This window comes from Alexandromys fortis, unplaced genomic scaffold, assembly GCF_014885135.2.
Source record: "Alexandromys fortis isolate MF-2015 unplaced genomic scaffold, M_Fortis_MF-2015_v1.1 scaffold_17, whole genome shotgun sequence".
In the NCBI taxonomy this organism is placed as follows: Eukaryota; Metazoa; Chordata; class Mammalia; order Rodentia; family Cricetidae; genus Alexandromys; species Alexandromys fortis.
In genome coordinates, this window is record NW_026067896.1 from 2,195,345 (window position 1) to 2,223,170 (window position 27,826).

At 44.3% G+C, this 27,826-nt stretch overlaps 2 protein-coding genes across 5 annotated transcripts in view; one reads left to right on the forward strand and one right to left on the reverse strand.

Annotated features, from left to right (window-relative positions):
* Vps13b (vacuolar protein sorting 13 homolog B) overlaps nt 1–12,658 on the forward strand; it is a 399,494-nt gene extending 386,836 nt beyond the window's left edge. For all 4 annotated transcript variants that reach the window (XM_050163211.1, XM_050163229.1, XM_050163202.1 and 1 more), the window contains exons 59-62: nt 5,576–5,752; nt 7,432–7,534; nt 8,178–8,427; nt 11,192–12,658. In XM_050163211.1, coding sequence (XP_050019168.1) covers nt 5,576–5,752; nt 7,432–7,534; nt 8,178–8,427; nt 11,192–11,440 — 779 coding nt within the window. In that variant the 3' untranslated portion in view covers nt 11,441–12,658. The remainder of the gene's footprint in view (nt 1–5,575; nt 5,753–7,431; nt 7,535–8,177; nt 8,428–11,191) is intronic.
* An 801-nt stretch (nt 12,659–13,459) lies between these two features.
* Cox6c (cytochrome c oxidase subunit 6C) lies at nt 13,460–27,352 on the reverse strand. Its single transcript, XM_050163268.1, has 4 exons — nt 27,228–27,352; nt 26,266–26,392; nt 23,191–23,319; nt 13,460–13,578 (listed from the first exon to the last, which is right to left on the reverse strand). Exons 2-3 carry the CDS (start codon nt 26,377–26,379, stop codon nt 23,206–23,208), a joined length of 228 nt encoding a protein of 75 aa, XP_050019225.1. The 5' UTR covers nt 26,380–26,392; nt 27,228–27,352; the 3' UTR covers nt 13,460–13,578; nt 23,191–23,205.
* Nucleotides 27,353–27,826: the final 474 nt, after the last annotated feature.

Here is a 27,826-nt window from a genome sequence, read left to right on the forward strand (position 1 = left end):
AGGATTGGACACTTGCTGGGCGGCCTGCAGTGCTTCTGTGGAGCATAGGATGGGACCGGCTCCAATGAGTTGTGCCCGTCCTTCCCTGCCTACCAAGGGCTCCACAGGACACCCCTGACCCCTCAGGAGTAGCCACAGCCGTGCCAGTGTTCACCCCACAACCATGCTGCATGCTGTTGTCTGAGCAGAATGGGCAGTGTGCACATGCCATGGAGACTGGTGAGGAGCCAGCTTCCCCTTCAATTTATATATTTCAGATCAGCCCCTCTCAAAGCAATTATTGTTTGTCAAGGAGCCAGATGGTATAGTTGGAGGTGAAGATTGCTGAGGGTCTTTCCAAGTATCAAGTGTTTGAAAATCAGTTGCTTTGGAAAAATCTATAAAAAGGAAGCTTCAGAGCTAGAAACGTGCAGGGCGGGGTTTGGGGTCTCCAAGGGTGCTCTTTATTTGCTTACAAAGGAATCTAAAGCTGAACTGCTTGGCGCCCTGCCTCCCATGCATCCCAGGGAGTTTGCAGGTGTGGAGATGAAAGCGACAAGGAGGTGCAGAGCAGGGGAGAAGAGAGGAGCCTGGAAGACCTCCTCCTCCCTATCCTGATCTCCACTCAGCTCCCCACCCAGCAGCACAGCGGGCGAGGCTGTGGGAGGAAGCGGTAAAATGTTCCAAGCACAGGTTGACTTACTGGAGATTATGTAAGCAGTAACAATCTGTGGCGTGGGATGCTGTCATTTGAAAATGACAGAATGGCGGAAAGGGGACGCCAGTGACCTGTGATGAGTTCTGGGTAAACCAGCAGTCTTCTTGCTTGATTCTGCAGTCCAGTAGCCATGGACTCCTTGGTGGGGATGGAGGGTAGAGTGACAGTGGACAGAACTGTGTCCTTCAGGGCCCTGGACTCCAGGCTGTTACCCAAGTCCTTTCTTAGTGACCTTAGACAAGGTTTTAAAGGCTTTCATCCTGGGTGTTTGTAAACTGGAGCTGATAATGCAGTTATAAGAAACAATGAGCAGGCAGGGGCCACAGGGCACATATGGGGTAGGCACAAATCGTTGTCATGTTCTACAATTCAAGGGACTATAAATATTGCCCTGACTTCAGAAACAGCACTTGAGCAACTATAGGAATGTTGTTGGGAAAGTCTAGTCGGCTGACGTCACTCAGTCCAGAGGGACTGACAGTAGGTTATCCTGGGGGCCTCACGGTGGTTATGTGGGGACTTGGGCTGCTTGAAGCTGAGTCACCTTTGCGGTGGCACAAGTGCTCCCTTTACCTTCTCAGAGATCTGAGCTGTTTCCATCCTGGTCCTGACTCTTCCCACAAGGAAGCTCTGTCACCCACCAGCCTCCCTGTCCAGAGTTTACCCTCTGGCAGAAAGCTCTGCTGTGTTCCTCAGGTCTTGCTGTCCTCTGCTGTTCTGGCTCATGTACTGTCTGCATCAGAGGAGGATTTGAGTGTCCACCCCACCCCTACCACCAGTGCCAGCACTGGCCAGTGGGACCCCAGGAACTCCAATCCCTAACACCCCTCCCCCAAGAGCTAGACATTTCTGGATTCCTCAGAGTGTACAGTGCATGGCTCCAGCTCGGTGAAGTGACTTCCTTTCCTCCAGGGGTTCCAGGGCCTGTCTGTGCCACACAGAATATACATGGCTCCAGAACACCAGATGTGTGCCAGGAGGAAGAGAAACAAGCCTCCTTGTCACCATTCCAACTGATCCCCAGAAAGTGTTTAAAATTGCCACATGTAGCTCAGAGCTCTGCTCAGGTTGGGGCTGCTGTTGTAGAATAATTGAAGCCCTCAGCAGGGACTGAAATTCTAGCTTCTCAGACTTTCCCCTCTCTGGGGACTCAGTGCTGAGATGTATTTACAGAGCACTTGAGGGCTGACGAGAATGACACGTGTCATTGTGCTCCCCTCAGCAGCCTTGGAGTCAATTTTAAGTGGCTTTCTCCCCATGTCACCTCCTCTCAGGGCTCCCCGCTTCGAACCCATCAGGACAGTAGAATGAACAGCTGAGAGCTCCAGGGGGAAACTGCATTTCCCCTAAATGCACCCCCTTTTTGCCTCCTTGGGACACTGGAGTGCTGTGAAGCCCTTGAAAGTCCAAGGACGTCTGAAGCTACTTCCAGCCATGCGGCTCCAAGTCAGTGAAGCCAACAGGGCATTGGCCGAGCTTTAGTCCCACATTTTGGGACTGTGGGTCCTGCAGAATTGGCACTGGATTTGTTTACACGTACCAGATCCACTTCACTTACCCAGAGTGCCACAAATGCTTCTGTGCCCTGGACCCATGCTAGGAAAAGCTGACCACTTCCACATCCAAGTCCTGCCTCTTCCCCTCGACAAGGGTCCTATTGCCTAACTAAACCTATACAGTTGTACTGGGTCTCACCCGTCTTGGCACACTCTGGGAAGAGGCGGGCTGGGGCTTTCAGAAGCCCCAACTAAACAGGCTATGATAGGAGGGCCGGAGCAACAGAGGAGGTGCACTTAAGGAGGCCCTGGGACACATCAGATCTGCTCCCAGCAGTTGGATTTTCAGTTAGCTGGGACTCAGAGTGACAGATTCAAGCTTAATTGCTTCCCAGTTTGCTCTTGGTTCTGTCAAGAAAAGCTGGCCCCAAGCTGGAATGCCAACTGCACTATGTGGGTCTCACTGGTAGGTACCCCAGCAGCGTGGTGTTCTAGCTTAGGCCTATACCCCGATTGTGAAGAGTAACAACAAAAACTGCATTCTATGAAAATCTGCCATCAAAACAGAGGAACAATAAATGCCCTGTGGATTCCTGGAGTCGCAGAAGAGAGAAGGAAGCACTGGGTGGTTCATGCTTCTTCAGGACAGGCCTCCCACAGCTCAGAGTGCTGCTCCCCTGCTGCCTACGGCCTAGCGCTGAGTCCGTGGGTGCCCCTCCCCCCACCTCACTTCATATTACAGCTCTCCATGTGACCACCCCCTCCACAGGCTGGTTGCCAACAAATTTTGAGATCAGTTTCCACTACCTCAAATCTTAGGGCAGTTTGAGCATATGACAGTAAAGAACTTAGCGGTGGTGGGATTTGGCTCGGTTGTACCTAGAGGCCTCCTAAAGCCCCCAGGAGCTGCTTCCCTCAGCCGGATTTACACACTATAGGATGGCTGTTCATATCCAAACAGCCTCTGTTCTCCAGGGCCCTCTGGACTATATGAAGGGTGACTGCTGCTCACTGCAGAGTCTAGGGCTGACCTGGAGACAAGTAACCCTGCAACTCCTCTCTAACTGGCGGAATCTAACACTTCATCTTGGAGTTCAGGGTTCCCATTTTTCTCTATCAAAACCACCGCAATTGGAGTCTTGAGTAAGTATAAGAAAGTATGAGATCAAAAGGGAGTTTGACTGAGGTACCTGTTTACACTTAAGTAAGTGAGCACCCCATGTGGATGTTATCAGCTATAAAGGGCACAGTCCTTGCCCAGGTTAGGTCTGGCACATGGAAGGGAAATGAGGGAAGATCCTAAAATGAGGCAAACACCTGCACAATTCAGAGTCAATAGTTATAATGAAAGCCAAACTGGGGAAAGGGCATTTTCACCTGAAACATTGGCAATAATTTGTGGCGTATTTGCAATTATTTATCCTAGCTATTAGGTGGAGGATTAAGGATCAGGAAGTCAAAGCCATCCTTGCCTCTGTAGTGACTTGGAAGCCAGTCTGGGCTACAAACCAGTTTCAAAACAGACTCCAGTCCCTGGGTCTTCATTGCACTGCTCCCTGCCCCACCCCCGGCCACCGACAGCACCAGCTGCCTAGGGTGCTAAAAGATGCTGCCCTGCTCTTAGGACCAGCTGGAAGCCGTCATCTCCCCTCCACCACTTATTTCCTTAGGTGTGGGTGGCATTACCCTAAGCTGTCACCGCTGGCAAATTCTTAGTTTGTCCATTCATAAACTTAAATGTCTGTTAAAACCTAAAGGCCTGGAGCCTATGAAGAGCAGTCCCCTTGGATGTGACCTGAAGGAGCTAGTCTAGTCTTCTGTTTCAGTGCTCAGTGGAATACAGCTTGGAATTAGCAGATCATTAACAGAGACCTGGAAATCTCCTTTTACCCAAGAGACCTTGAATTGTTGGCACGAGGAATAATGGGATTTGACATGCACTGACATTTCCACCGTGGGACTGTGCATTTGCAGTGCTCCTGCCGGTTGTGAGCAATCTCTCCTGAGCTAAGGAGCCCTCTGCTACATCAGGGAAAGTCAGAATGAAGGTAGAGGACTGTGAGCCGGGAGGGATGCCTTTCCTTTCTAACTGCCTTCAAGCTCAGTTTAAAGATGGTGGCTGCACCAGGAAGGCTGTGAAGCCAGTAGTGTAGCCAAACCTCAACTAGAGAAAGAAAGAAGGTAGTTTTTTCACTATGGAAAAGGAGAAACGAAGCTGTTTGATATAACAGTAAGCAAATAACCAAACTCAGATCAAGGTCCAACCACTCAACAGTTGTGTGACCTTGGGAAAATCCCTTAACCTCGCTGTGTTTGTTGGCCTTACTCACTGAATTGCGATGTTAAATGACCTCATGGGTGGAGGCCTTTGTACAATTCATAAGCTCTCAATAGACTATAACAAATAATCTGTCAACAATTACTTTTATTAAGTAAAAATTAACAGTGATAATGTTGGATTATTAGGAAATAATTGTTTTAAGTCAAAGGAGTGGTGAAACAGGCCAGCAAGAGTGGTTGCTGTGAAATCCCGGGTCACTGGGTGAACCCCAGCATGTGTGTAAAGGAGCAGGGCATAACTACATGCAACCCAGCAACAAAGGGTAGAGACAAGCACTGGGCAGCTAGCCTAGCCAAAATGGAGGGCAGGGTGCACTAGAGCACGCTACCTGATGCCTTCCTGTGGCTTCCATGGGTACCTGTCCCCACCCCACACAGAAATAAGGGGTTCTCCCCAGAATGTGTTACTACTGCAGAGGCACAGGGGTAACTGCTGTGGGGTATTTGTAGACTGTGTCAGTGTACTGCTGTGACTGCTGTGATAGAAAACTGAATGGCCAATAGCTAAACAAGAGAGTAAGCCTGGACTTACTAACGGAGAACTCTAGGAAGAAAGATGGGGTTGCCAACCAGACGCAAAGGAAGCAAGGGGGCTTATGGAGGTAAGGAGCCACGTGGAAGAACAGATTAAAAATACAAGTTAATTTTAAGTTATAAAAACTAGTTGGGAACAAGCTTAAGCTAAGGCCAAGCTTTTATAATAAGTGATTATTTGTGGCTGGCAGTCCCAATAAGAAAGTACTACTACAGATAATATTCCAAAGGAAGTTATTTTATTATTGTCTGAGACAGAGTCTCTCTGTAGCTTTGAAGTCTCAAGTTTCTAGATCCTGACTTGTGAACCAAACCCAATCTGAACATTGTTTGGATGAAGAAAACATCTACTGTAAATGTCCCTTGATATACTTAGATTGATCAATAAAATGTTATAATGAGGGCAGAGATTCTTTTTCAATCGAGACTAAACTGAGTTCCAGATTGAGGTTTCTATAATCAAAGACGTTACGCCACTGTCCTCACCTGGAACCTTGTGTTCTTTCAGGTGCAATTGCTGGTATAGTTGATCAGCCAATGCAGAACTTCCAGAAAACATCCGAGACCCAGGCTTCAGCAGGACGTAAGGCCAAGGGTGTCATCTCAGGCGTTGGGAAAGGAATCATGGGGGTCTTCACCAAACCCATTGGGGGAGCTGCAGAACTTGTGTCACAGACTGGCTATGGTAAGTAGGTTAAAAAATCAGGCCAACTGAGATCCTATTAATATACATTCCTGCTCAGTTCTCTGAATCTAGTCTTTCACATGGGAAAGGGGTGAAAAACAAAATGGATAACTAATAGCTATCTTTTTCATATCCTAATATTTATGTACAGGGTATGACTGCTGCCAATTAGTAACATCAGTCACTAATTTCAAGCCCCCTCCCCCCTTTTTTCAGACTTTAAAAGTAGCGAGTCAGAAGTTTTGAACAGTATGACAAAAGAAGAGAATGTTTACTTTCCATGTGATAAACTGGAACACGTAGGTCAGGAAGACGTCTGTGCCTGTGCTGTGCAGAGCAGGAGAGTGCATGCACACATCTCTGGGAGTCATCAGTGTCTCCTGGCCAATGAGAGCAAAGACACATGGTGTCCGGCTGGGAGACTCGGAGCTTGGCAGCGCTAGGACATCTCCTAACTGTGCCTGTGTGCTGTGCATAACGGACAGTGTGAAAGGAAGCCTCCTGGCACCGCACATTAAAGTACCTTGCAGTAAACATGACTAGAATTACCTTTTTACTTAAACTTGATGGCATCCTTTTGGCCATGCAGCAGGCAAGTTAGCTGGCATTTCAGAACACAGGAGCAGCCACCCACTTGTCAGACAAGATACACTCTGTCTGCATCTGGCCAATCAGCAGGCATCCTGTACCTCAGTTCTGACAGGGCACATACCCAGAGCATCCTCTGAGAGACCACACTAGCAGCCAAGCTTCTCCCCTCTCCACTCCAGTCCACTCCCAGGGAAACTGACTCAGAGGTGGAACGAAAGGTTAAACTCTCCCTTACTTATTAAGAAAAAGTGTTCTTTTTGCTCCAGACCCGAGTGGGTTTTAATGCCATTGTCTCTTCCATGTTTCCCAGGCTTAGGAACTTATGTAAGAGTATCTCAGAGCAGGGCTTCACGTGGCCTTTTTGGTTTCCGTCACTCTTGTAAAACTTTTACTACCACACTGAAGGTTTTACAAACCACTAACTCTTAGTCTAATGACTATGCCTCGTTTATAAACATTTACAAGCCCTCAGAAAGCACACACACTGTACCATCTTTGGTTCTGGAGAGTCTCTTTGGAGGCTTATGTGGCTGCTGCTGAGTGCCCTCATTTGGTACTGGCACCAGGGAAAGCATGTAATAAACCAGAGGCCCCAAGAGCACTCATAAATGTATACAGAATCTTGTTTAACAGCTGGATTAAGTCGTTTAAATTTAAATACTGCATCTAGGCGAACCATGTGCTTTTGTATGTTTCTGGTTTTGTTGTTTTTCAGTCATAACATATAGAAAAATTGTATTAAGCAGCAAAGCCAAGTAACAGTGACTTTTAAAACATTTAAGTTTTATATGACATATAAGATACTGTCAATGACCAGTTCTCAGGAGCATTATGCTTCCTCTAAGTTAGTGGTTCTCAACCTTCCTAATGCTATGGCCCTCTAAAACAGTTGGTGTTGTGGTGACCCCCAACAATAAAATTACTTTTGCTACTACTAAGAGTGGTGATGCAAATGTCTGTGTGTTCTGATGGTCTCAGGCGACCCCTGTGGAAGCAGTGGTTTTATGGGCAGCTGTCAGGTAACCATTGTAGCACACACAGAGTTGTTCTCCAGGAAGTAGCGAGCTCCTTTGCTTCTCTTACTGCAGGTATTCTACATGGAGCTGGACTTTCTCAGCTTCCCAAACAGCGGTATCAGCCAAGAGATCTCCATGCTGACCAAGCTCCAAACAGCCATGTCAAATATGTCTGGTAAAATTTTTGAGCTATTTACTCAGTTAACATCTACAATGTGCGTCGACAGACCCTGGCTTGCTGTCTTGATAATGGGCATGTGTCTGGGGAGACCAAAGGAACAGCTGTTTTTGACACCAGCATCTTGGTTTTAGGGAAAGGCTGCTCTTCCTAGGTTGAAGCTGGATAGAGAACTCTGCTCCACAGGCTAGCTGTGGTAGAACATAATCGCTGTAAGAGACTGAGGCAGGATTGTCAATTCAAAGCCAGCCTGGGCAACACAAGGAGAAAAAAAACAAATTTATCTGCGCTACTTGGATTTCTTAGGATACACACTGTTAAAAGTCTAGGCCTGCAACAAGGATCAAAATTCTCTGGGGAACCAGAGTTCTAATTGGAGGTGTCATTTCTGATTGATAGGAAAATAAATACCTAAATGAGGCATAAGAAAATCTCTTCTCCAGGAGCTGGTTATACTGACCAGAATCAACTTGAGAATTGACAATATTTTTTACCAGCTGTAGCAAACACTGTAACATCAAGTTAATAGTGCACCCTGTCCTTGGGAAGGAGGGAACATGCCCCGATGGTTAATATACAGTGATAGCTGTTGTGACTGTCTTTCAGGCTGGCTCCTGACCACTTTCTTCCTTGTAAACAGGAAAATGCTTCAGTCTCTGGGCAGACCAGAAGTGCACATGGCTCTGGATGTGGTTCTGGTGAGGGGTTCAGGCCAGGAGCATGAAGGGTGCTTGCTGTTGACATCAGAAGTGCTCTTTGTCGTAAGCATCAGTGAAGACACACAGCAGCAGGCCTTCCCCATCACAGAGATCGACTGTGCACAGGACACCAAGCAAAACAACCTGCTCACTGTGCAGCTCAAGCAACCAAGAGTAGCCTGTGATGTGGAGGTACAGTTCCAAAAACAGGACAACTGGGGCTGGCTTTCACGGGGTTGAGCTGTAGCCCGATCACTGGTACTTAGGCATCTCGGAGACCAGGAGAGCCAGGGAGGATTGTAGAGGAGATAGGTAGGCATTGTAGAAGGAACCAGGAAGGCCACATCCCCCTATGCATGGGAACCCTAGGTGGAGCCTGGCAGTGCTCACCTAGAATGGTCGCTCAGGTAGAGCATCCGGAACACCAGGAGGCAGCAGCGAGCCCTGCCTGAGCAGAGTGGCTCTGGCCTCTGTCTACAGTCCCACTGGGAAAGGGCTCTTCCTGTGCACCTCCCAGGTGGTGGCCTGAGCCACACCCTCATTACTGACCTAGAAAATGTGAGATAGAGGTAGGTAGTCCTTACTGGACACTGAAGACTGACCACCAAGGTTACAGACACCCCCAGCAGGACCTGCCCAGTTCCTTTTTTGATGATATTTTTCCTGATACGGGATCCTATCTCCCTCACGTTACGTGGGTAGAATTATCTAGCAGATGGAAAGCGGCCAAACACAACATCTCCTGAGACCTCTCCCGTTTCTTGGACTGTCATCAGTCAGGCTTTAAGCTGGGGCTGGCACTAAGACCACACTGCTGCTTTCAGTTGATGACTTTCTGGGAATAAACAGGGGTCGGATGTCCAGGCTGACTTTATTAGATCTGCCAGAAATCTTCTGATCCAGCTGACAACAAAGCAACAGTGATCTGGCTACAGAATTTGGCAAAAGACAGTAGCATTGCCTTCAAGTCCTTAGTCCTGGAGAAGCCTCCAAGCCCCAAGAAATATCTGTGACCAGTATTTTTCTTAGTTGGCATAGAATTATTTCAGATCTTCAGCTGTCAGACTCATGTTGTACTGATTCTGAATTCTCATCCTCGTTTGCAATTCTGTTTGAGGATCAGGGCGTGCGTGAGACCTGTTGTTTTTATGGTAACCAATTGGCATGTGTAGAAGCTGGAGGTTAAGGCAATGAACTCGGCAAGCTATGAGATGGGAGCATCCAAACCTACTGCTGTTCAGGGATAAGGGAATGGCGGTCAGAGGCAGAAACACAAAGCAGTCCAAGACAGCCATGAAATAAGCAAGTTCACACGCCTCTACCTGGTACTGTGCAGTAGCCGCGCAGTGCTCACGCTCCACACTGTACTTGCTCCACACTGTACTTCCTCCGTATTGCAACACTCACCCTCCCCAAAGGGAGAAAACTGGAGCTGCAGGACCAGCGCCATCTGATCTAAGCCTTCGGCTGTGAAAACCAAACGCAGTATTTCAAGCTCTATAAAGTGTCCTTCACCTTAGAGGCTAGAAACAGAACTCCTTTGAATTTTGGAAGGAATTAATTTGTAGATGACATCATTGAACATATTCAAATATGGCAGATTTGGACTTTTTTTAAATCAGCTTTGCTTTTCTTGGTTAAATGCAGTCATTTTTTAGGGATAATTGCTTAATATGCCTGGCATGTTATTAAAATCTCCTAAGAGAGGCTCAAAATGAGTCAGGAGGTCAATTTATTCCTTGGCCAGGTTCCTTTGACAACACAGGCTTTCCTGCTGCTGTTCGGGAGGAGCAATTAAGCCCTTTGTATATTCCAAGCTCTCCAGCTGAACTCTGGCCCCATCCAATGATATCATCCCAGCTCTGGCCTCTGCCTGGTGGTGCACAACTTTCATCTGTCAGTGAATCTTAAAAGGCTTTCCTTTTCTTTCTCAGGCTGAAAAATATAAGACCCAAACGATAACACAAGCCTTAATGTACTCCTCTGGCAGGCCCCTTTATTACCTGTTTTCTGTAGCTTTTTACAACTTTCTATACTTTTAACTACTTTTTTTGCCTGAGCCCTGTTTAAATTTTTACATTACCACAACTCTGAGAACAAAAACACCCCTATTAAGATGTTTCTAATTCTTCCAGAATCCTTGCCAATATTCAGGAGGTCTTACACACACACACAAATTCTACCGACCAGTGGTCAGCTCTGCCAATTCCCTACTCAACTTGATCTGCACACTAGATAACCGTGGGACTTTAGGATAAGAATTTATAGTCCCGACTGCCTTTGATGGGTGCTTCCTCAGACTGTCTCACTTAGGAACTTGGTAGTTTATCTCCGTCCTCAGACCGTCTCAGTTAGTTAGGAACTTGGTAGTTTATCTCTCTCAGTTCTTGAGTTCCACTGAAGACAAGCCAGACTTTTATAAACTATAAATGTAGTTTGCATCCTCCCTTTTTGCCATAAAAATTTCCCCTTCCTCTGCCCAGTTTTTCTATTTTTTCTGGCTTTAAATCCTAGTATTTATAAAAACAGAAAATGTTACAGTTCAAAAAGGTAGGCGTTTGTTTTGTAAAAATGCTCTGGTGTGGATGAGAGCCTCATCCCTGCCTTCGGACAAACTGAGGCGGCTCTGCGAACCAGAGCAACTTTTATTTTGGGATGCTGAGTTGCATACTTATTACATTTAAGCACAGGGGACTTTGCTTCTTTGCTCCTGGGCTGCTTGGTAAAAAGCAATGAACGGTTAACTTTAAACACAGGAACTGTATGCACAATGAGCTGTCTACTCTAAGCAGAGATCTGGTAGCTGTTGCTTTATCCCGGGTGTGAACAGAACAGCGCACTAGATGACCTAGGAGACACTAGGAACAAGTATACCCAGTGTTGACCTAGGAGACACTAGGAACAAGTATACCCAGGAAGATAGTTTTGTTAACAAACCCGTGTTTCTGGACCACAGATGGACGGTGCCCGGGAGAGACTGTCAGAGCAACAGTTCAACAGGCTCGTGGACTACATCGCAAAAACATCTTGTCACCTGGCCCCAAGCTGCTCGTCCATGCAAACAGCATGTTCTGTGGTCGCTGTGGAGCTGCCCCCTGCCACTGTCAGAACCTACCACTACTTAGCTGACCCCCACTCTGCTCAGGTCTTCGTTAGTAGGTTCACCATGGTGAAGAACAGAGCCCTGAGGAAAGGCTTCCCCTGAGTCCCTTTGATTGCTGAGCAACAGAGAGTTCCAACATTCAACACGGACACAAAGCCAACATGTCTATAGTAACAGGCATACTAATTTTGCAGGGATTTTATATAGTACCTTCTCCCCAGACCAAAAAGAAAAAAGATACTCCTCCTTCAAGTTACAAAGAAAGAAAATTCAAGTGAGAGGAACAAATGATCAGAATCCTGTTTTCTTACCGTATGTAGGAATGTTTTCTCTGTGCCATCTGCAGAAGTTGTCACTGTAATTTCAATCTGTTAACGTTCTGCTATATAGTAAAATGTGGACAGGCCCTAGAATAGACGCAAAATAAAACTCCACCACCCCTGTAATGCCTAGAGTGTTGGTTCACTTGTTGAGTTTTTTCATTTAACTACAATACCATTCTTTTAGTAAAACCTATGTATATTATCTAAGTTAGCATTCTACTAGTTTACAGACTTAACTGCTCAGGTATATTTTGGAAATCTTATGTTTTACCAAGCTAAAAATTAACATTTTGTGTCTACTGACAAGAACAAAACATAATGCTTGTATGTTTATTTAGTTCCAGAATTCCTTAGTAAACGGGGTAAGTTAAGAACCCCAACATTGCCAAACCGTGGTGGCGCATACCTTAGGTCCCAGCACTTGGGAGGCAGAGACAGGTGGATCTCTTGAGTTCGAGGCCAGCCTGGTCTACAGTGCGAGTTTCAGGCCGGCCAGAGCTGCACAGAGAAACCCTGTCTCCAACATTAAGGCTAACAATCCCATCAGTCAGGTAGCTCTCTATGTCCTGACTTGATCAAGCATGCAGGCAGTTATTTAACATCCAAGAAAGGTTTCGATGCAAGACCTGGAGACACCAGCTGTCTCACCATCCGCTGACGGCATCTGTGCATGGGCCTGAAACCTGTTTCCTTCAGCTGAAAGGCGACCACTGAGCTCCAACTCCCAAGTCTGCTGGGCACACACCCCACTACATCGCTACTACTGGAAAGCAAAAGTGGACAATTCAAGCCAAATATGAAAACCATCTCTGGAATTAGTCTGTTACTCATTTAGAAAAGCAACTCATTTAGAAAAGCAACATTTTTGTCAACCTCAAGAATAATTATTTTTAAGAATGTAAATATGTACTGAATCTTATATGACTTATGGTAATTTTACATATTGCTAAGAAATAATAAAAGATATTCCTGAATTACTGACCACTGAATAAATAAATGTCTGTTTTGAGTTTTTAGTTCACAGGTTTTCACTGTCACCTTACTTTAACACAGCTCACTCACTGAGTCTGCACAAGTTAAACAGGGTAAGGATAACTTTTGATTAGACTTGCTTCCTCATTTTATACACGGGATATAGCACAATCCTAGAGACCTTACCTAGGGTGCAAAAGGCCCTGGGCCCAATGTCTGTACCACCAAAACAACAACTGCATTATTTTATGCAATATAACTTTGGTCACAACAAAATCTAAGGGATAGAAATGTTCTAACGATACTTATGAAAAAAGTTATCATTTATCAGACTTCTTTTTGTGACCATCAGACATTACTCAGTACTATTTGTCTTTCTAGATTACACACACATTTCCTTTTCTCATCCATATTACGGCTCAGTAATAAAAGCAATTCTAACAGTGTGTCAATTACCTATTCTTTTCGGTGACAGCACCACCACCAAACAGTTTCAAGGACATGCAAGGACAGATTTTCTGTAAGGACGGCACCTGAACATCTACCCCTGGCTGACCTGGAACCTGTGAGACTCACCTCCCTCTCTGCCTCCTGCAAAGACAGATTTGTTGACAGGACTGGAACACTCAAAGCTGGAAGTCCAGCTACTCTTGTGTACTCCAGGGGACCAAAGCCAGCATATAGTAATGACAAACTATAAAAGCAATCATACATGTGTTGAAATAATGAATTGACGAGTTATCTTTATATTCATACAGACATATAAGAATATGTCAGATTTTTAAGACCCTGAATTATCCATAATAATAACCAAGCAAAGACTTACTGTCATATAACTGTTAATTGTTTATTGAGATAAACTATTCCTTAGCCCGCATATTCATGTTTCACAGTTCAGGAACACAGGTCAGCGACGAACTTCTTTTGCATGTAATCCAAATAAGTCTATGAAGAGAAACACAATGGCTATGTTAATGATGAACGATCTTTATTAATCCCAATGAGGTCTATAATTTATTAATCCCAATGAGGTCTATAATTGCTCATCTTCACCCATTTCCTGGTTGCCTAATGACAAGCTCCCTGGCCACCCTGCTTCCATTCTGGGCACACCAAACTTACTCTTATTTATTTATTTATTTAGCAGCATTCTTGTCCCTCTGGCATCTGCATGCTGTTCTTTAGGTTATTTAACTTTCAATGTTTCTATGTCTCTTTATATAAGTACTAAAGGACATTAACAGTCCATGGCATGATAAAGATCATTCTTACTAATTTTCCTGCCAGTGGAAAAGAAAGTTGTTTTTGTTTTATATTAATGATAAATCAGCAATAATACTCTGGATATTTAATGCATGCAGCTGCGGTGGTTTGAACAAGAATGCCCCCTTTGCTCATTCATCAGGGAGCTGCACTACTTGAGAGGGATTGGAAGGTATGGCCTTGATGGAAGAACTGTCACTGGGTAAGTTTTGGGGTTTCAGAAGTTCAAGCCAAGCCCCCAGGGGTTCCTGCTGCCGCCAATCCAGACACAGAACTCTCAGCTACTTCTCCAGCATCATATCTGCCTGCATGTCTCAAACTGTAAGCCAGCCCGGTTAAATGCTTTCCTTTACGAGATGTGGTCATGATGTCTCTTCCCAGCAACAGAACACGAAGACATTTTGGATAATAACAAGAAATAGAACATTACAGAATTAAACCTTCTATTAAGCAAGTTAATCACCTTGAAAACATCTGTAATAGAAAAGTGTAGTAGGCCTTTTCCTCATCCTCGATCTTAGAAAAGGTACATATTTTAGTGGAGCTGAAATGCTCATTAAAGAACAATATCTACACCACATCAAATTCATTTTACAGAGCACAGAACCGAACTGAAGAATCTCTAAATTGTCTTTTGCCCATCTGTTAAGCTTGAATGAAATTAGATAATTCCAAATAATTTTGAATTTTATGGCAGCAAGACCGCATCCCACAAACTCTGAGACAGTTCCCACCTCACCTGACTGAATAAACAATAAATGAGCCAAAATAACTGTCTGAGAACAGAACCCCCAGTTGAGCTACAGGAACCAAATGAACACCTAACCAACAGAAAATTTACAAAACAGGAAATTAAGGAACATTTCTGCCTGCCTTTACCTCCATGCCTCTGTGTAGTGCAGTGCAATGTGGCCCAGAGGAACCACCCAATTGTTGGTTCCTCCCTCACTGAAGCCAGTGAAGAGTGGTACCTGCTGGTAATACCTACTTGTCTGGTTTTGTCTCGCCAAGGAAAACACTGGTGGATGCTGTGGTGTGCAGGAGGATTACAGACCTCCAGGCAGAGGAACTACAACAGCTAAGGCTCCAAGGGTAAACAGGAATGAAACTCAAAGGATTTAGGAGTAGCTGTGTAGACAGGTAAACTGGATCCAGAGCACATCACAGACAGATTAAAGATAAATCACCAGACCAAGAGGAGCTTGAGCCTCTATACAATGCTAATAAAGGCCTGCCTTCCTTCACAAGCCTTCATACAACGGGAGAGATTTTCTAAATGTCAAATTTTCAACAAAAAGATTACAAAGCATAGACCATTTCAATCACCAAAGTGGATCTCCATAAACCAACCACAAAAAAAAAAAAAAAACCTGGCCTTTGGTTTTATTGAAAATTTTAAAAAACCAACTGTCTTAAATATGTTCAATGAGCAAAAGAATATGAACAATCAAGTAAAAGCCTCAGAAAAATATGAAAAATGGGAATAACAAGAAGTCCTGAAAATACACTAATTGAATTGGTGGGGATCACTCGTTTCAAAAGCGTACTCCAGTTGGCAGGAGATACAGCAAATCTGAGAACAGGTCATTTGAAATGGCAAGAGTCTGGTACAAAAAGCAGAGCAACAGTAAAGAGAACAGTGGCGCTTATAGATGAGCAGGTGGGCCTACACACGCATCATGGGATCACAAGAGAGAAAGGAGCAGAGAACTTAGAAAGAAGCTGCAACTAGAATAAGCCTAGCGACTACACCAACACATTATCTTCAAGCTGCCAAAACCAAAGGCAAACAGAATCTTGAAAGTGAAAATAAGTACCAAAGTAGCTGGTGATGTTCATGGCCGATAGGCTACCAATGGACGTCTCAGCCTGGCTGCTGGAGGCTACAGTGAGGTTCTGTCAGCCGTACACTGTGTGATTCCATCACTAGGGAGGACAAGGCAGGAGGAGCACAGAGTTCAAAGTGAGAAAAATCCCAATAAATAAAATTCTGTCAAATCTGCCAACTATCCTTCAAAAAGGGAGAAATTTAGAAATTTCTTGGTAAGTACCAAGGGGACCTACTCTTTAAGACAGACCTTGCTTGAAGCAAGCAGAAGCATGGCTCCTTTAAGAGAAGTTTTCCTGATTCAGCAGTAGCAGAAAAGAAGCCATGTGGTTTTAAAACGCTGTACTGCCAGCACGAACTCCAGCTATGGAGCATTTGAATGTCATTTGTGGGCCCGGGTGTTTCTGTGTCCACTCCGGGTCCGGAAGAAAGAAGCTGAGACCATGCCCATGGCTCAGCACTCCCCGCCCAGGCAGGCGACAGGATCAGGTCTACTAGGCTTGCACACGCAGGGAGCATGGAGGATTACTTCTGCCCATATGCAGAGATAGTTCCAGGCTGTGCAGTCCTCTGCATGGCAGGTTTAGCTATTACTCAGATAAAAAGGGTTCATGTGCTGCACGCTCACTGTCAGTGCTGAGTGCAGCTCCTACCTGGTGGCCCCAGAGCTGGCAGGAATGGTAGCTCCACCATTTTAAAAGTGGAGAGAGGTGGAGCCAAAATCCAGAGTAGCTGCAACCAAGCTGCTTACCAATTTTAAAAGCTCTTCATGACAGTAAAGAGTTACAGATACCACAATAGGACAGATTCAGACATAAAAGACCTCTAAATGGGTTACATTGTTGGATAAATGTATGTAGGCTTGAGAGAGGGAAGAAAAAGAATATAGACAGTTATAAAAGTTTTTTTTTAAAAAAAGGTAAAGTCTTTAAAGAGAGAATACAGACAGTCATAGATTGAAAAGAATAAAGAAAAATAAGCGACAAAGATAGAAAATTCACTGAGAGTCTGAATTATGTATATTGTGTTTTCTTTAAATTTTTTGACTGTGAAGGAGCTAAGTACAGAGAGACATTTCATTGTGTAGGCTGCTAAGCTGAACCACCATGTATATTATAAAAGTATCTTGACTTCAGAATTTGGATCTAAGGATATGTTGCTTTGGAAAAGAGGTTCTTTTGTTTCCACAGAGGATGAAACCTGTGGAATCTTTCTAGACTAATATGGTTTGATAGACCATGACCCTCCAAGAGGTCACCATAAACACCTTCAGAAAATTACTTTGTCCAATAAACAGCAGGAAGAAGTTTGGACAGAACTGTGCCCATATTCCCAAATATTATTTGTAAATGTTTCTTTACATTTAAAGGGGAATATGCTATAGAGATTTGCATTGGTATGGATCTTGGTTACTGATAAAAATTTAAGGTCAATTGTATATTGTATATTTCTGCTCTTGATTAAGGTACTGTGTACAGTTCATTTAAAATGTAATGCATAATTAAGAAATATAAGTTAATAGATACTCATCTATAACAGTCAAGCTTGTAGTCATGTTAGATTTTGTAGCTGTACAGAGACGTATTTCAGATGGAGAGGCATCTATCCTTCAAACCTGTCAAAGACTATACAATATGGCATTTAAAATGTTTTAAGAATTTAGGACTTATCATGACAATGAGACATATCTGCTCCTGGCAGCACCAATTACTTTAAGAGGAAGATGGGCATCGAAGAGGCTCCTTATGGAGTTGGTTAGCCATCTGGGCAAGAAACTGCTCTTGCCTGCACTGCTTGATAAACTGGACGTGCAGGACCCACAGAGAAATGAACTTGCCTAAAGGTGAGATGATCCTTTGGGGTTTCTGCTACACAAAAGAATCTGCCAAACATTCTGCAGGACACAGAAAAATCTGACGAACAACTGCCAATATAGGTGGAACTGTCTTGAAAATTTATTGCTTCATGGAAAAGTCTGCTGGATACTATGGGCCTGTGGGCTAAAGACTGGATGCCCCAACGGTACAGAAAAACTCTGGGTGACTATCCAGGCAATGGGATGTCTCTGTCAATTCTAGGGTTTTGGAAGTTGCTTACAATGCACTTCCTGTTTATTTAGGTAATATTATATCCTTCTGAAGTCTTTGATGGAGTTGAAGAATTTATAGTTATAGTTTTCCTTAGTTATAATAAAAGATAAAGTAGATATAAATATTGTAACTGTAATTCTTGTTTGATACCTGTTTTGATATATGTAATTTTACTATGTAAAAGTTAAAACCTTCCTTTTTATCTAAACAGAAAAGGGGAGGTGATGTGGGAGTCCCCTGTGTGCTGTGATTACCTTCAATGAATAAAGAAACTGCTTTGGACAGAACTTAGGTAGACAAGGCAGAACTTAGGTAGACAAGAAAAGCTAGGCTGAATGCGGGAAGAAAGAAGGGCAGAATCAGAAGCAATGGAGCCACCAGAGACAGACGCTGGGAATTTTAGCCAGTAAGCCACTGTCATGTGGCAATACACAGATTAATAGAAATGGGTTAAATTAATAGAAATGGGTTAAATTAATATGTAAGAGTTAGCCAATAAGAAGCTAGATCTAATGGGTAAGCAGTGATTTAATTAATACAGTATCTGTGTGGTTATTTCCAGTCTAAGCTGGGCCTCTGGGAACCAACAAGCAGCTTCCCTCCCACTACAAGCTACACAGAGGAACTGCTCTGCTGAAAGACCTGAGCTCCCCATACTGTAATCCTGGCTTTTAACCCTCACTTCCAATCCTTCCTTCCTTCCTTTTTTTTTTTTTTTTTTTTTTTAAAGACAGGGTTTCTCTGTGTAGCCCTGACTGTCCTGAAATTCACTCTGTAGACCAGGCTGGACTCCATCAGGCTCTTAAATCCTTTTATAGTATTTAAAAAACAAAGGCACTGAGGAACAAACTATAAATCTGTTAACGAATATACGATATAACTATGGCATCAATAACAAAGGAAGGCATCACAAGGTAATGTTTTGTGTTGAATTTACATTTGCTTACTGTTAGAGCTGTGCTGTGTCTCACAGCATAACTTAAAAATACTAATTCATATAGAAAAGGATATAAACCATTGAAACTTCTTCATAGGCATATGTATGCATGCATACAAAAGACCTTCCTAAATAGCAATAAAAAGGGGGGGAGCCATAAAACATACCAAGTAAAAAATTTTAATAATGCTTTTCCACACTAATAACTGACTTACATGTACATAAATTAAATTTCCCAACCAAATTACACTTAGGTTCCTAGAGAGTGAAAGGAAAAATATTCCACAAGTAGAAATGAAGTGGCTACGCTGACACCAAACAAAACCAGCTTAAGGGAAGAAAAAAAAACCTGCAAGAAGCACTTTATGGTAACAGGGCCAGTTGTCATGGAAAACAAAAATACACATGAGAAATCCAAATGCATGAAGTATACAGAAAAAGAAATGGAGAAATAGCTCAATAATAGTAGTTGAGGACTTACTCTATATAGACAGAAGATGAGGAAATAAACTGAAAAGTAGAGATAATTGTAATCCTACATCAGCATCTACTCATAACAGAATACAGAATTTTCTAACACACATTATGTGTGGTAGCTTGAATAAAACTGGCCCACATAGGTCCATGCCTCGGAGTGGCACTATTAGGAGGTGTGACTTTGTTGGAGGAAGTGTGTCACACTGGGGGCGGGGCTCTGAGGACTCAGATGTTCAAGCCAACCCTAGTATAAATGTCTCTTCCTGCTGCCTGCAGATCAAGACAGAACTCCTGCACACCATGTCCCACCATGATGATATGGACTGAATCTCTGACACTCTAAGCTACCAACTCAATTAAATGTTTTCCTAACTAACTTTCCTATCCAAGACACCATGATAGGGCAAAACAAGCATTGACAAACTCAGGAGGCTTGATAAGTATCTTTTTACCACACTGGCTTAATTAAACTAGAAAATCCCCCAAATACACTAAATTTAAAATTCTGGAACCAATGGATCAATGAGGAAGTCACAAGGAAAAGTTAAAAGCTCAAATGAACAACCTAATAACATCTAGTAAAGCTGCCAAAAGAAAGGAAATTAACAAAATCTTGGTTCTTTGTAAATGTCAAATATATTGAGAAATCTTTAGTTAAAATGGCAAGAGAAATGAGAAAGTTCAGCAAAATACAAAAAGTGAACTTGTAACCTAGATGAAGACTATTAAGACTTGCCAACATGAACTCAAGAAATCTAGACAGCAGACTAAAATTATGAAAATTGTAAGACTGAATCAGAAATCAAAAAATTCATAAAGGAAAGTCAAGGAGCAGATGAATTTTACCAAAAGTTAAAGAATTAACACCAATCCTTCTAAAGTTCTTCCAAAACAGATAAGAGAATAAAACATCCACATTGATTCTAAATCCAGCACTGTCCTGACACCTAAACTAAACAGACAAAAGATCTCAAGTCAAATAACAGTACAAAAATCCTCAACACTAGTAAGAGTCATTAGCAGGACTGATTATATATGAAGCCCAAGAGACTAATTTCTGGAATTAAGGGTGAATCAATATATAAAAATTAACAGCCAGGCAGTGCACTCCTTTAATCCCAGCACTCAGGAGGCAGAAGCAGGCAGATCTCTGAGTTTGAGGCCAGCCTGGTCTACAGAGCTAGTCTAGAACAGCCAGAGTTACACAGAGAAATCTTGTTTTGAAAAACAAAGCAAAACAACAAAACACAAAAACAAAAAATTAATAGAAGTGATATACCATAAATGGAATTTTAAAATTCCACAACCATCTTAATAGATGTAGGAAAAAAAATCGGATCTAACATCTTTTTCATGATTTAATACAAACAAATGAACAAAAACAAACTAGGGGCTGGAGAGATGGCTCAGCAGTTAGGAGCACTGGCTGTTCCTCCAGAGGGCCCGAGTTTAATTTCCACCATCGTATGCCTGCTCAGAGCCATCTGTAACTCCTGTTCCAGGGGATCTGATAACCTGTTCTGACCTCCTCGGGCACCAGGAATGCAAGTAGTCCACAGACATACAAGCAGACAAAGCACCCATATACATTATTTATATACCTATAGACACAGATTTATGTAGAGCGATATATACATTGTTTTAAAAATTTGGTTGATGGAGGTGGGTCTTGTAATAATAAAGAAACTGCCTCGGCCCTCATAGGACAGAAAATTAGGTAGGCGGAGTAGACAGAAGAGAATGCTGGGAAAAAGAAGCTGAGTGAGTGAGTCGCCATGATGCTCCCACTCCAGAGAGACGCAGGTTAAGATCATCTCTGGTAAGCCAGCTCATGGGCTACACAGAATATTAGAAATGGGTTAGAACAATATGTAAGAGCTAGCCAATAAGAAACTGGACCTAGCCGGGCCAGGCAGTGTTTGAAAGAATACAGTTTCCGTGTAATTATTTCTGGGTATAAACTAGCCATGCGGGCGGCCGGGTGCCGGGGACGCAGCCCTGCCGCTCCTATTTCAACATTTGGTGGGGGTAATGAGATAGGTAAATCTTTGTGGAGACCAGGCTGGCCTCAAACTCAAGACATCTGCCTGCCTCTGCCTCCCGAGTGCTGAAATGAAAAGCATTTGCTACACATCTGGCTCTAAGTGTTCTGAACTGGAAAGGCACATGCTAGGTATAGTGGTGCAGTGTATCTCAGCACACCCTGGCTACCATCAGCTGGAAAAGAAACTGAAACCTTTTCCTGTGGACTCAAGAAAATGACCATGCCACTTCTGTTCAATGAAGCACTAAAAGTCCTAGTCAGAAAAATTAGTTGAGAAAATAAAAATACACCCAAAAAGAAGTAAAATCTGTCTTTGTAGGTAACATTTTATATATAGAAAATTCTTATGATACACACAGAAACGGGTTAGAATGAATTTTGCAAAGTTGTGGGGTATAAAATCAAAATACATTAATAATAAAAGAAAATTCTATCCAGATTTTTGAGCAAAGGGACACAAGCACTGTTGAAAGACACAACAAAACTTCCTATTAAGATGTCCATACACTGGCCAAGTGGTCAAAGCACAAAAATACCAAATCAAAATGCTGTTTGGGTCCCGAGAACCTCTGTAAATGCCAAACAAGACAACAGTTCACCTGTAACTCCACCCCCAGAATTAACCTACTAGCCTCATCAGGGGTCTGGGGTCAATGGAGACCTGCCTCAGTCAGGTGGAAAATAACACAGGAGCACTCTCCACATACCCACACACATGCAAACGCAGTGATACATACACACGAAGGGGGAAATCCCCAATATACCCATTACCCATACGGACATGCAACACTCAAAACTACAAATCATTAGGGAGGGCCAAATCAAAACTTCCATAAAGGATGCCAGCCCTATTTAAGATAGTTAAGACAGCCACTGTCAAAAGAAAACAAGCCAAGTGCTGTGAGCACATGGGGAAAGGGAAGCCCTGAGCACTGTGGAAGCGTGACTACTGCAACCACTATGGAGAACAAGTGCTAAAACACGGATCATATGATCTACCAAGCCCAACAACTGACAGGTAAAGACATCCTACTGTCTACCGACAAACTGATGACCAGAGTTAGTAGATACAAACAACACAACAGGCGTGGTGGCACACACCTATAATCCTAGTGCATAGTGCATAATCAGGAAACAGTGCGCAGCCAGTTTCCACAACCTGGTAAGGCCATTCCTCAAAAATAAAGCATCTTGAAACATTATCCTTTATGTTTGTGTGTATGTATGTCATCTATATTATATATAATAACATGGTACATCATGTGTTACATCTGTTACATATAACAGATACGACATATTGTGCATTACTGTATGTATTCTATAAATATATGTGCATGTATAAATGTGTGTAAGTGCGTGTATAAAAGATGGGATGTAGTCAGAAGTCAGTGATCAATGCTTGCCAAGTAATGCACACGCTCCAGGTTCAATTCCCAGTAACAACATACAGTGGAGTATCTTCAGCCTTAAGAGAGGATGTGGCCGACAACATGCTAAAACACTTTGCTAACTGAAATAAGCCAATCACAAAATGACAAACAGGGCCAGCAAGATGGCTCAGAGGGTTAAGGTACTCAATGCCTACGTCTAGCAACTAAGTTTGATCCCTCAAACCCATGTACCAGGTGGAAGGAGAAGCAACTCTAAAGTTGTTCTATAACGTCCACACGCATGCACACATGCACACGCCCACAGAGTAAGAGGAAGAACCGACTCCACAGAAAGACAAATGATGTGGTCAGATTCCTAACAAGTACAGCAAAGCCGTCAGGGTCTGGGAGGAGGGCACGGGCACTGTCACAGGCACAGCACAGTTCTGAAGGACTGGCTGCCAAAAACTGACAGCTAAGAAAGGCTAAGATAACTCACACTGGGCTAGCTAAGACCATTCATGACAGACCCTTGGGGCACTGGTCACCTGAACATTCTGACGTCACTTCGCACTCTGGAAGATGCCAGCTTTCCTCATCTCTTCGAAGTCCTTCATGGAGTCGTACTTCCTGTAGAAATCTGCATACGCCTTCTTTCTGGGTTCAGCCACGCCAAACTGAAAAATAATACAGCTCATTATCACACTCATTTTTCAGAGCAGAAATACCTAAGAACAACCTAAAAATAAATCAACACCACATCTGTATTCACTGCTAACTGAGCCATCTATTTCCTAAGACGAAGGGTGACAAATGAAGGAAGAGGCTACAACTGCACAGTGAGAAGAAGCTCCCTAGGACACATTACCCCACCCTTGTGCAAGGTTGTGCATCCGTATTTGTGTGTGTTTGGTGGAATAAGTGCACAGTACAAAATAAATGAATGGCCTTCCCTCCAGCAAACACTAAAGATTGCCAGTTGGAAGACAGTAACAACCTAAGCAGAATGTGAATTTTAAAGAGACCTAAAACAGATTTAAAGACATAAAAAAGAAAGAAAGAAAGAAAGAAAGAAAGAAAGAAAGAAAGAAAGAAAGAAAGAAAGACATAAGAAAGGACCAACAAGTTCTAGGCGACTACACTTTAACAAGATCTGAATAATTTTGCAAAAGGAGAGAATGGAATCCAAAGTGATGGCTGATTACTTCAAAGGAAGGCCTTTAAAGAAAGCACTGACACTTTAGCATCAAAGAAAAAGATAGGAAGAGGTGGGTTCTTGTTGGATTTCGTCTTACATATAGACAATCAGCACAGAAAGAAGAATATTTCAGAGACCAGGTGGAGTTCAAGCAACTGATCAAAGTCTAAGCAGCTGACATTTGGTTATCCAAATCCATGTCTGGACACGGCAAAGATTTAGTCTCCACAGAACACCATTTAGTGTATTTTGCCAAAATCAATCTCACACTGCACATAATTTCCTGCACCAATCCACAGCAGTGAGGCGCTAAAGAAATGCACAGATCATGCTATCTGAAGTAAAGCAATGCAGGAGACTTGACTGCTCCTCCTCCTATCAGAATCCCCAGTTTACTTCAGCAAGAGGACAGGAAGAAGGCTCCTCAGTATCCTCTGAGCCTGAGGCCCCTCCCTCTATTAGAGTTTAGGCTGAGTTGATGTCTACACGACAAGGTTAAAGGATGTCCAGACACCTGTGTTCTGAGAAACTGGACTAACAGGCATCCACTACCCTCCAACCTTAACACAGAAGGTCCACACAGAATAAAAAGTTGACAAAAGACAAATTTTCACTCTTCTTGAGCTAGGGACATCGAACCTCCTACTTAATCTCTGGACTTAAAAAGAACACCCCATTTCCCTCGGGCTTTTCACTAGACCATCGAGCCCCTTGGCTCTCAGATCCCCAGATTTGGAATAAATTAGAACACCAGGTTTCTTGGTTGTCAGCTTCAGTTAACTTGACACACATGTGGGCATATATGTAGGAGAGCCCAGCCTACAATGGGCAGTGCTGTCTATGGGCAGGTGGTCTTGGGTTTTATAAGGTAGCCAAGCATGTAAGAAGCAAGCCAGTAAGCAGCATTCCTACTTGGTCTCACTATGGACTTTTTACCTGTAAGCTAAATAAACCCCTCAAGTTGCTACACCTGACAAGTCACACACCTGACAATGGAGTGCCCCATTTACAAAAAGAATAAAAGGCAACAGACTTTAAAAAGTTCCATCTGTTAGCTGGGCTGTGGTGGCGCACACCTTTAATCCCAGCACTAGGGAGGCAGAGGCAGGCGGATCTCTGTGAGTACAGAAATATCAAAAGTTACTAAAGTCCTGATTTTAGTCAGGCAGTGGTGTGTGCACCTTTAATCCTGGCATACAGGAAACAAAGGAAGGCAGAGCTGAGTTGAGACCAGCCTGGTGTACAGACAGTTTCAGGACAGCCAGGGATACACAGAGAAACCCTGTCTCCGGGGGGGGAAAAAAAAATAGCCCTCAACTTTCTCATGATTTTATTACAAAAATATGATAATATGCACAATAAAAAAGTTTAAGAGAGCCGGGCGGTGGTGGCGCACACCTTTAATCCCAGGACTTGGGAGGCAGAGGCAGGCGGATCTCTGTGAGTTCGAGACCAGCCTGGTCTACAAGAGCTAGTTCCAGGACAGGCTCCAAAGCCACAGAGAAACCCTGTCTCGAAAAACCAAAAAAAAAAGTTTAAGAGAATCTTAAATAACAATATAATCTGACTTAAAAGGGAAGGTATGTGAAAGAAACACTGCAGTCCATAGATAGGTCAGGCCCTGGTGGCACACACCTTTACATCGCAGCACTCAGGACAAATGTCCCCCAACAATCAGCTGCAGACACTCTAATTCTGTGCACCCTCAGATCTCTGAGTGGTCGACAGAGCAAGTTCTAGGCCATCCAAGGCCTCATAAAGATACCCATCTCACCACTCCCTCAGATCTACACAAGGCCAGCGTTAAAATGCTACTTTTGTCAATTCTTCAAAACTGCCCATATAGAGACCTGCTTGCCCTCTACCCCGAGTATCTGCTCACTGCTGGAGCCGGAATTTATTCTCCCCAAATAGACCAAATCCTACCTTACAAGACCTCTGGAAATAAGGTCTAAAAGCAAGTTCTCTTTATAGGAAATCCCATCAGTTACATAAGACTGTGTGAAGATAACACAAGAGAAGGGAACCAGAAGGGACCCCTGCTCTTAAAAACTGAGCGTGTGGAGGTGCAGCTTTTTAATCCCAGCACTCAGACAGAGGCGGCAGATTACATGAGCTGGAAGCCAGCCTGACTTAGCCATGGCTATCTCAAAACAAAACAAAAACACTTGTGAGAAAACAACTGTCCGTGTTTAAACCACTCAGCCTGGTTCTTCGATATGGCAGCCCTAGCAAACGAACACAGCTTCACTTGAGGAGGAGGCGAACAGCATGGCGCCTGAGTGGCTCCTTCACACTGAAGCCCAAAAGTGGGAGGCAATACATTGAAGACGGAGTCTCTTTTTTAAAAAGTCCTTAATAGGTGTAAAAATAGGTTTTTAAAATCAACAGCTTGTGACCCAAAGCACCAACAGCAAACACATACCTTATAGGCAGCAGCCACTCCCAGGGCCACGACGAAAGCGCCAACAATGTGAACCCGCAGGCGCTTGGCCAGAAGACCACGCATCTGAGGTTTCGGCAACGTACCGGAACTCATGGTCGTGAATGTCCTTTACCCGTAAAACAACAAAAAGAAAACCTTAGAACAGGGTTATCGAATGACCTCTTCACGTACGACGCACCGCTTGTACCTTACACTGTGACTGACCCCTCCCACCAGGTTTCATCTTGGCCCACTCCTCTGCTGGGCAGTTCCACCATCCGCCACAAAGGCCACGGTAACCGGCACCACCAGCAACCCACGACCAAAAACTACGAACGCAAGAGTCCCCAGGCAGAGAGGCGATCTGATCTCACTACTGCTCCTGAGAATCTAGCCTTACGAAGATAAGTCTAGGGCGACAACCCGGGGTAGGGAGACTGGAGGCGAGCAGGCGCCAAGGAGCCCAAACTCCCGGGCTGCGGTAGGGCCGCGCGCACAGGCCAGGGGCCTCCAGCTTCAGTTCTGCTCTCCCACCAGGCCGACCAGCGATGTCACCGGTGCCTGAGCCGGCGGCTGCTCCGCCTCGGTCCCCTCCGTGACGGCGCCCCTCGTCCAGCAGGAGCGCCAGGCCCCACGGGTCAGACGACCCATCCAAGGTCACCCTGGCCTCAGCAAAACACAGCGGAAGACGGGCCCAGCCGTCCACCCGAGGAGCCCCGGGCTCCGCAAGGCTCCTCCGAGGCCCCGGCGGCGCGCACGGGCAGACGGCGGGGTCGTCAGAGACCCCGCGGCCCGCCAGGCCCGCAGCCTCCGGAGGACGCGGCGGGGACGAGCGCGGCCCCTGGGAAGGGAGGCCCGCGGCCCCGGTAGGCTGGGACACGGGACGCATCAGAGTCCTCGGTCCCGGGACTGCCGACCCCGCAGCCGTCAACCCCCAGGGTCTGAGACGCCGCCCGCCTCACCTCCACCCCAACGTCCTTCCCGGTTCACGCCGAAATGGAGAGCCTTCCCGCAGCGCGCAGGCGCACAAATCCGTGGAGGACCCGGCTACGGTAGCCGAAGAAGTTCAAAAGGGTGCAAACGCGAATCCAATAGGTCACAGCTGAAGCAAAAGCGAACACCGGTTTTTACTCTAGGTGCGACCTCGAAAATGAGCCTTGACTACCTCAAAAGGTTTCTTCAGTAAATTGAAAATATTACTCTTGACCCGTGTTGTGAATTTATTAAAGAATCCATAGATATTTCACACGTGGGGAAAAATTAATGTAGTACAGAAACGCACTATCTTGTGGAATAAAAAGTGGACGCAGTAAAGACGTGAACCTGGAACTTACAGATGTCTGATAGGCAAACACGTGGAATATGCCAAAGACGATGACTCCAAAAGGGTTGCCATGGTGATTCACCAAGTCGAAGCCAAGCCATCTGGGTACTTCATCGGATGTGACGATGATTTCATATTTATATCTATGACTTTAATTGATTGGCAAAGTTATGCTGCAACTGTTGAAATAAAATTATAATTTCTAGGGGGAAAGCATAATAGATATAAGGGTACCAT

Excerpts from the sequence above, each read along its gene's own strand:
- Cox6c (XM_050163268.1), bottom strand. The coding sequence starts at position 26,379 with ATGAGTTCCGGTACGTTGCCGAAACCTCAGATGCGTGGTCTTCTGGCC. Across the intron at positions 23,320-26,265 it reads GAGTGGCTGCTGCCTATAAG|TTTGGCGTGGCTGAACCCAG; the intron begins GTATGTGTTTGC and ends ATTATTTTTCAG.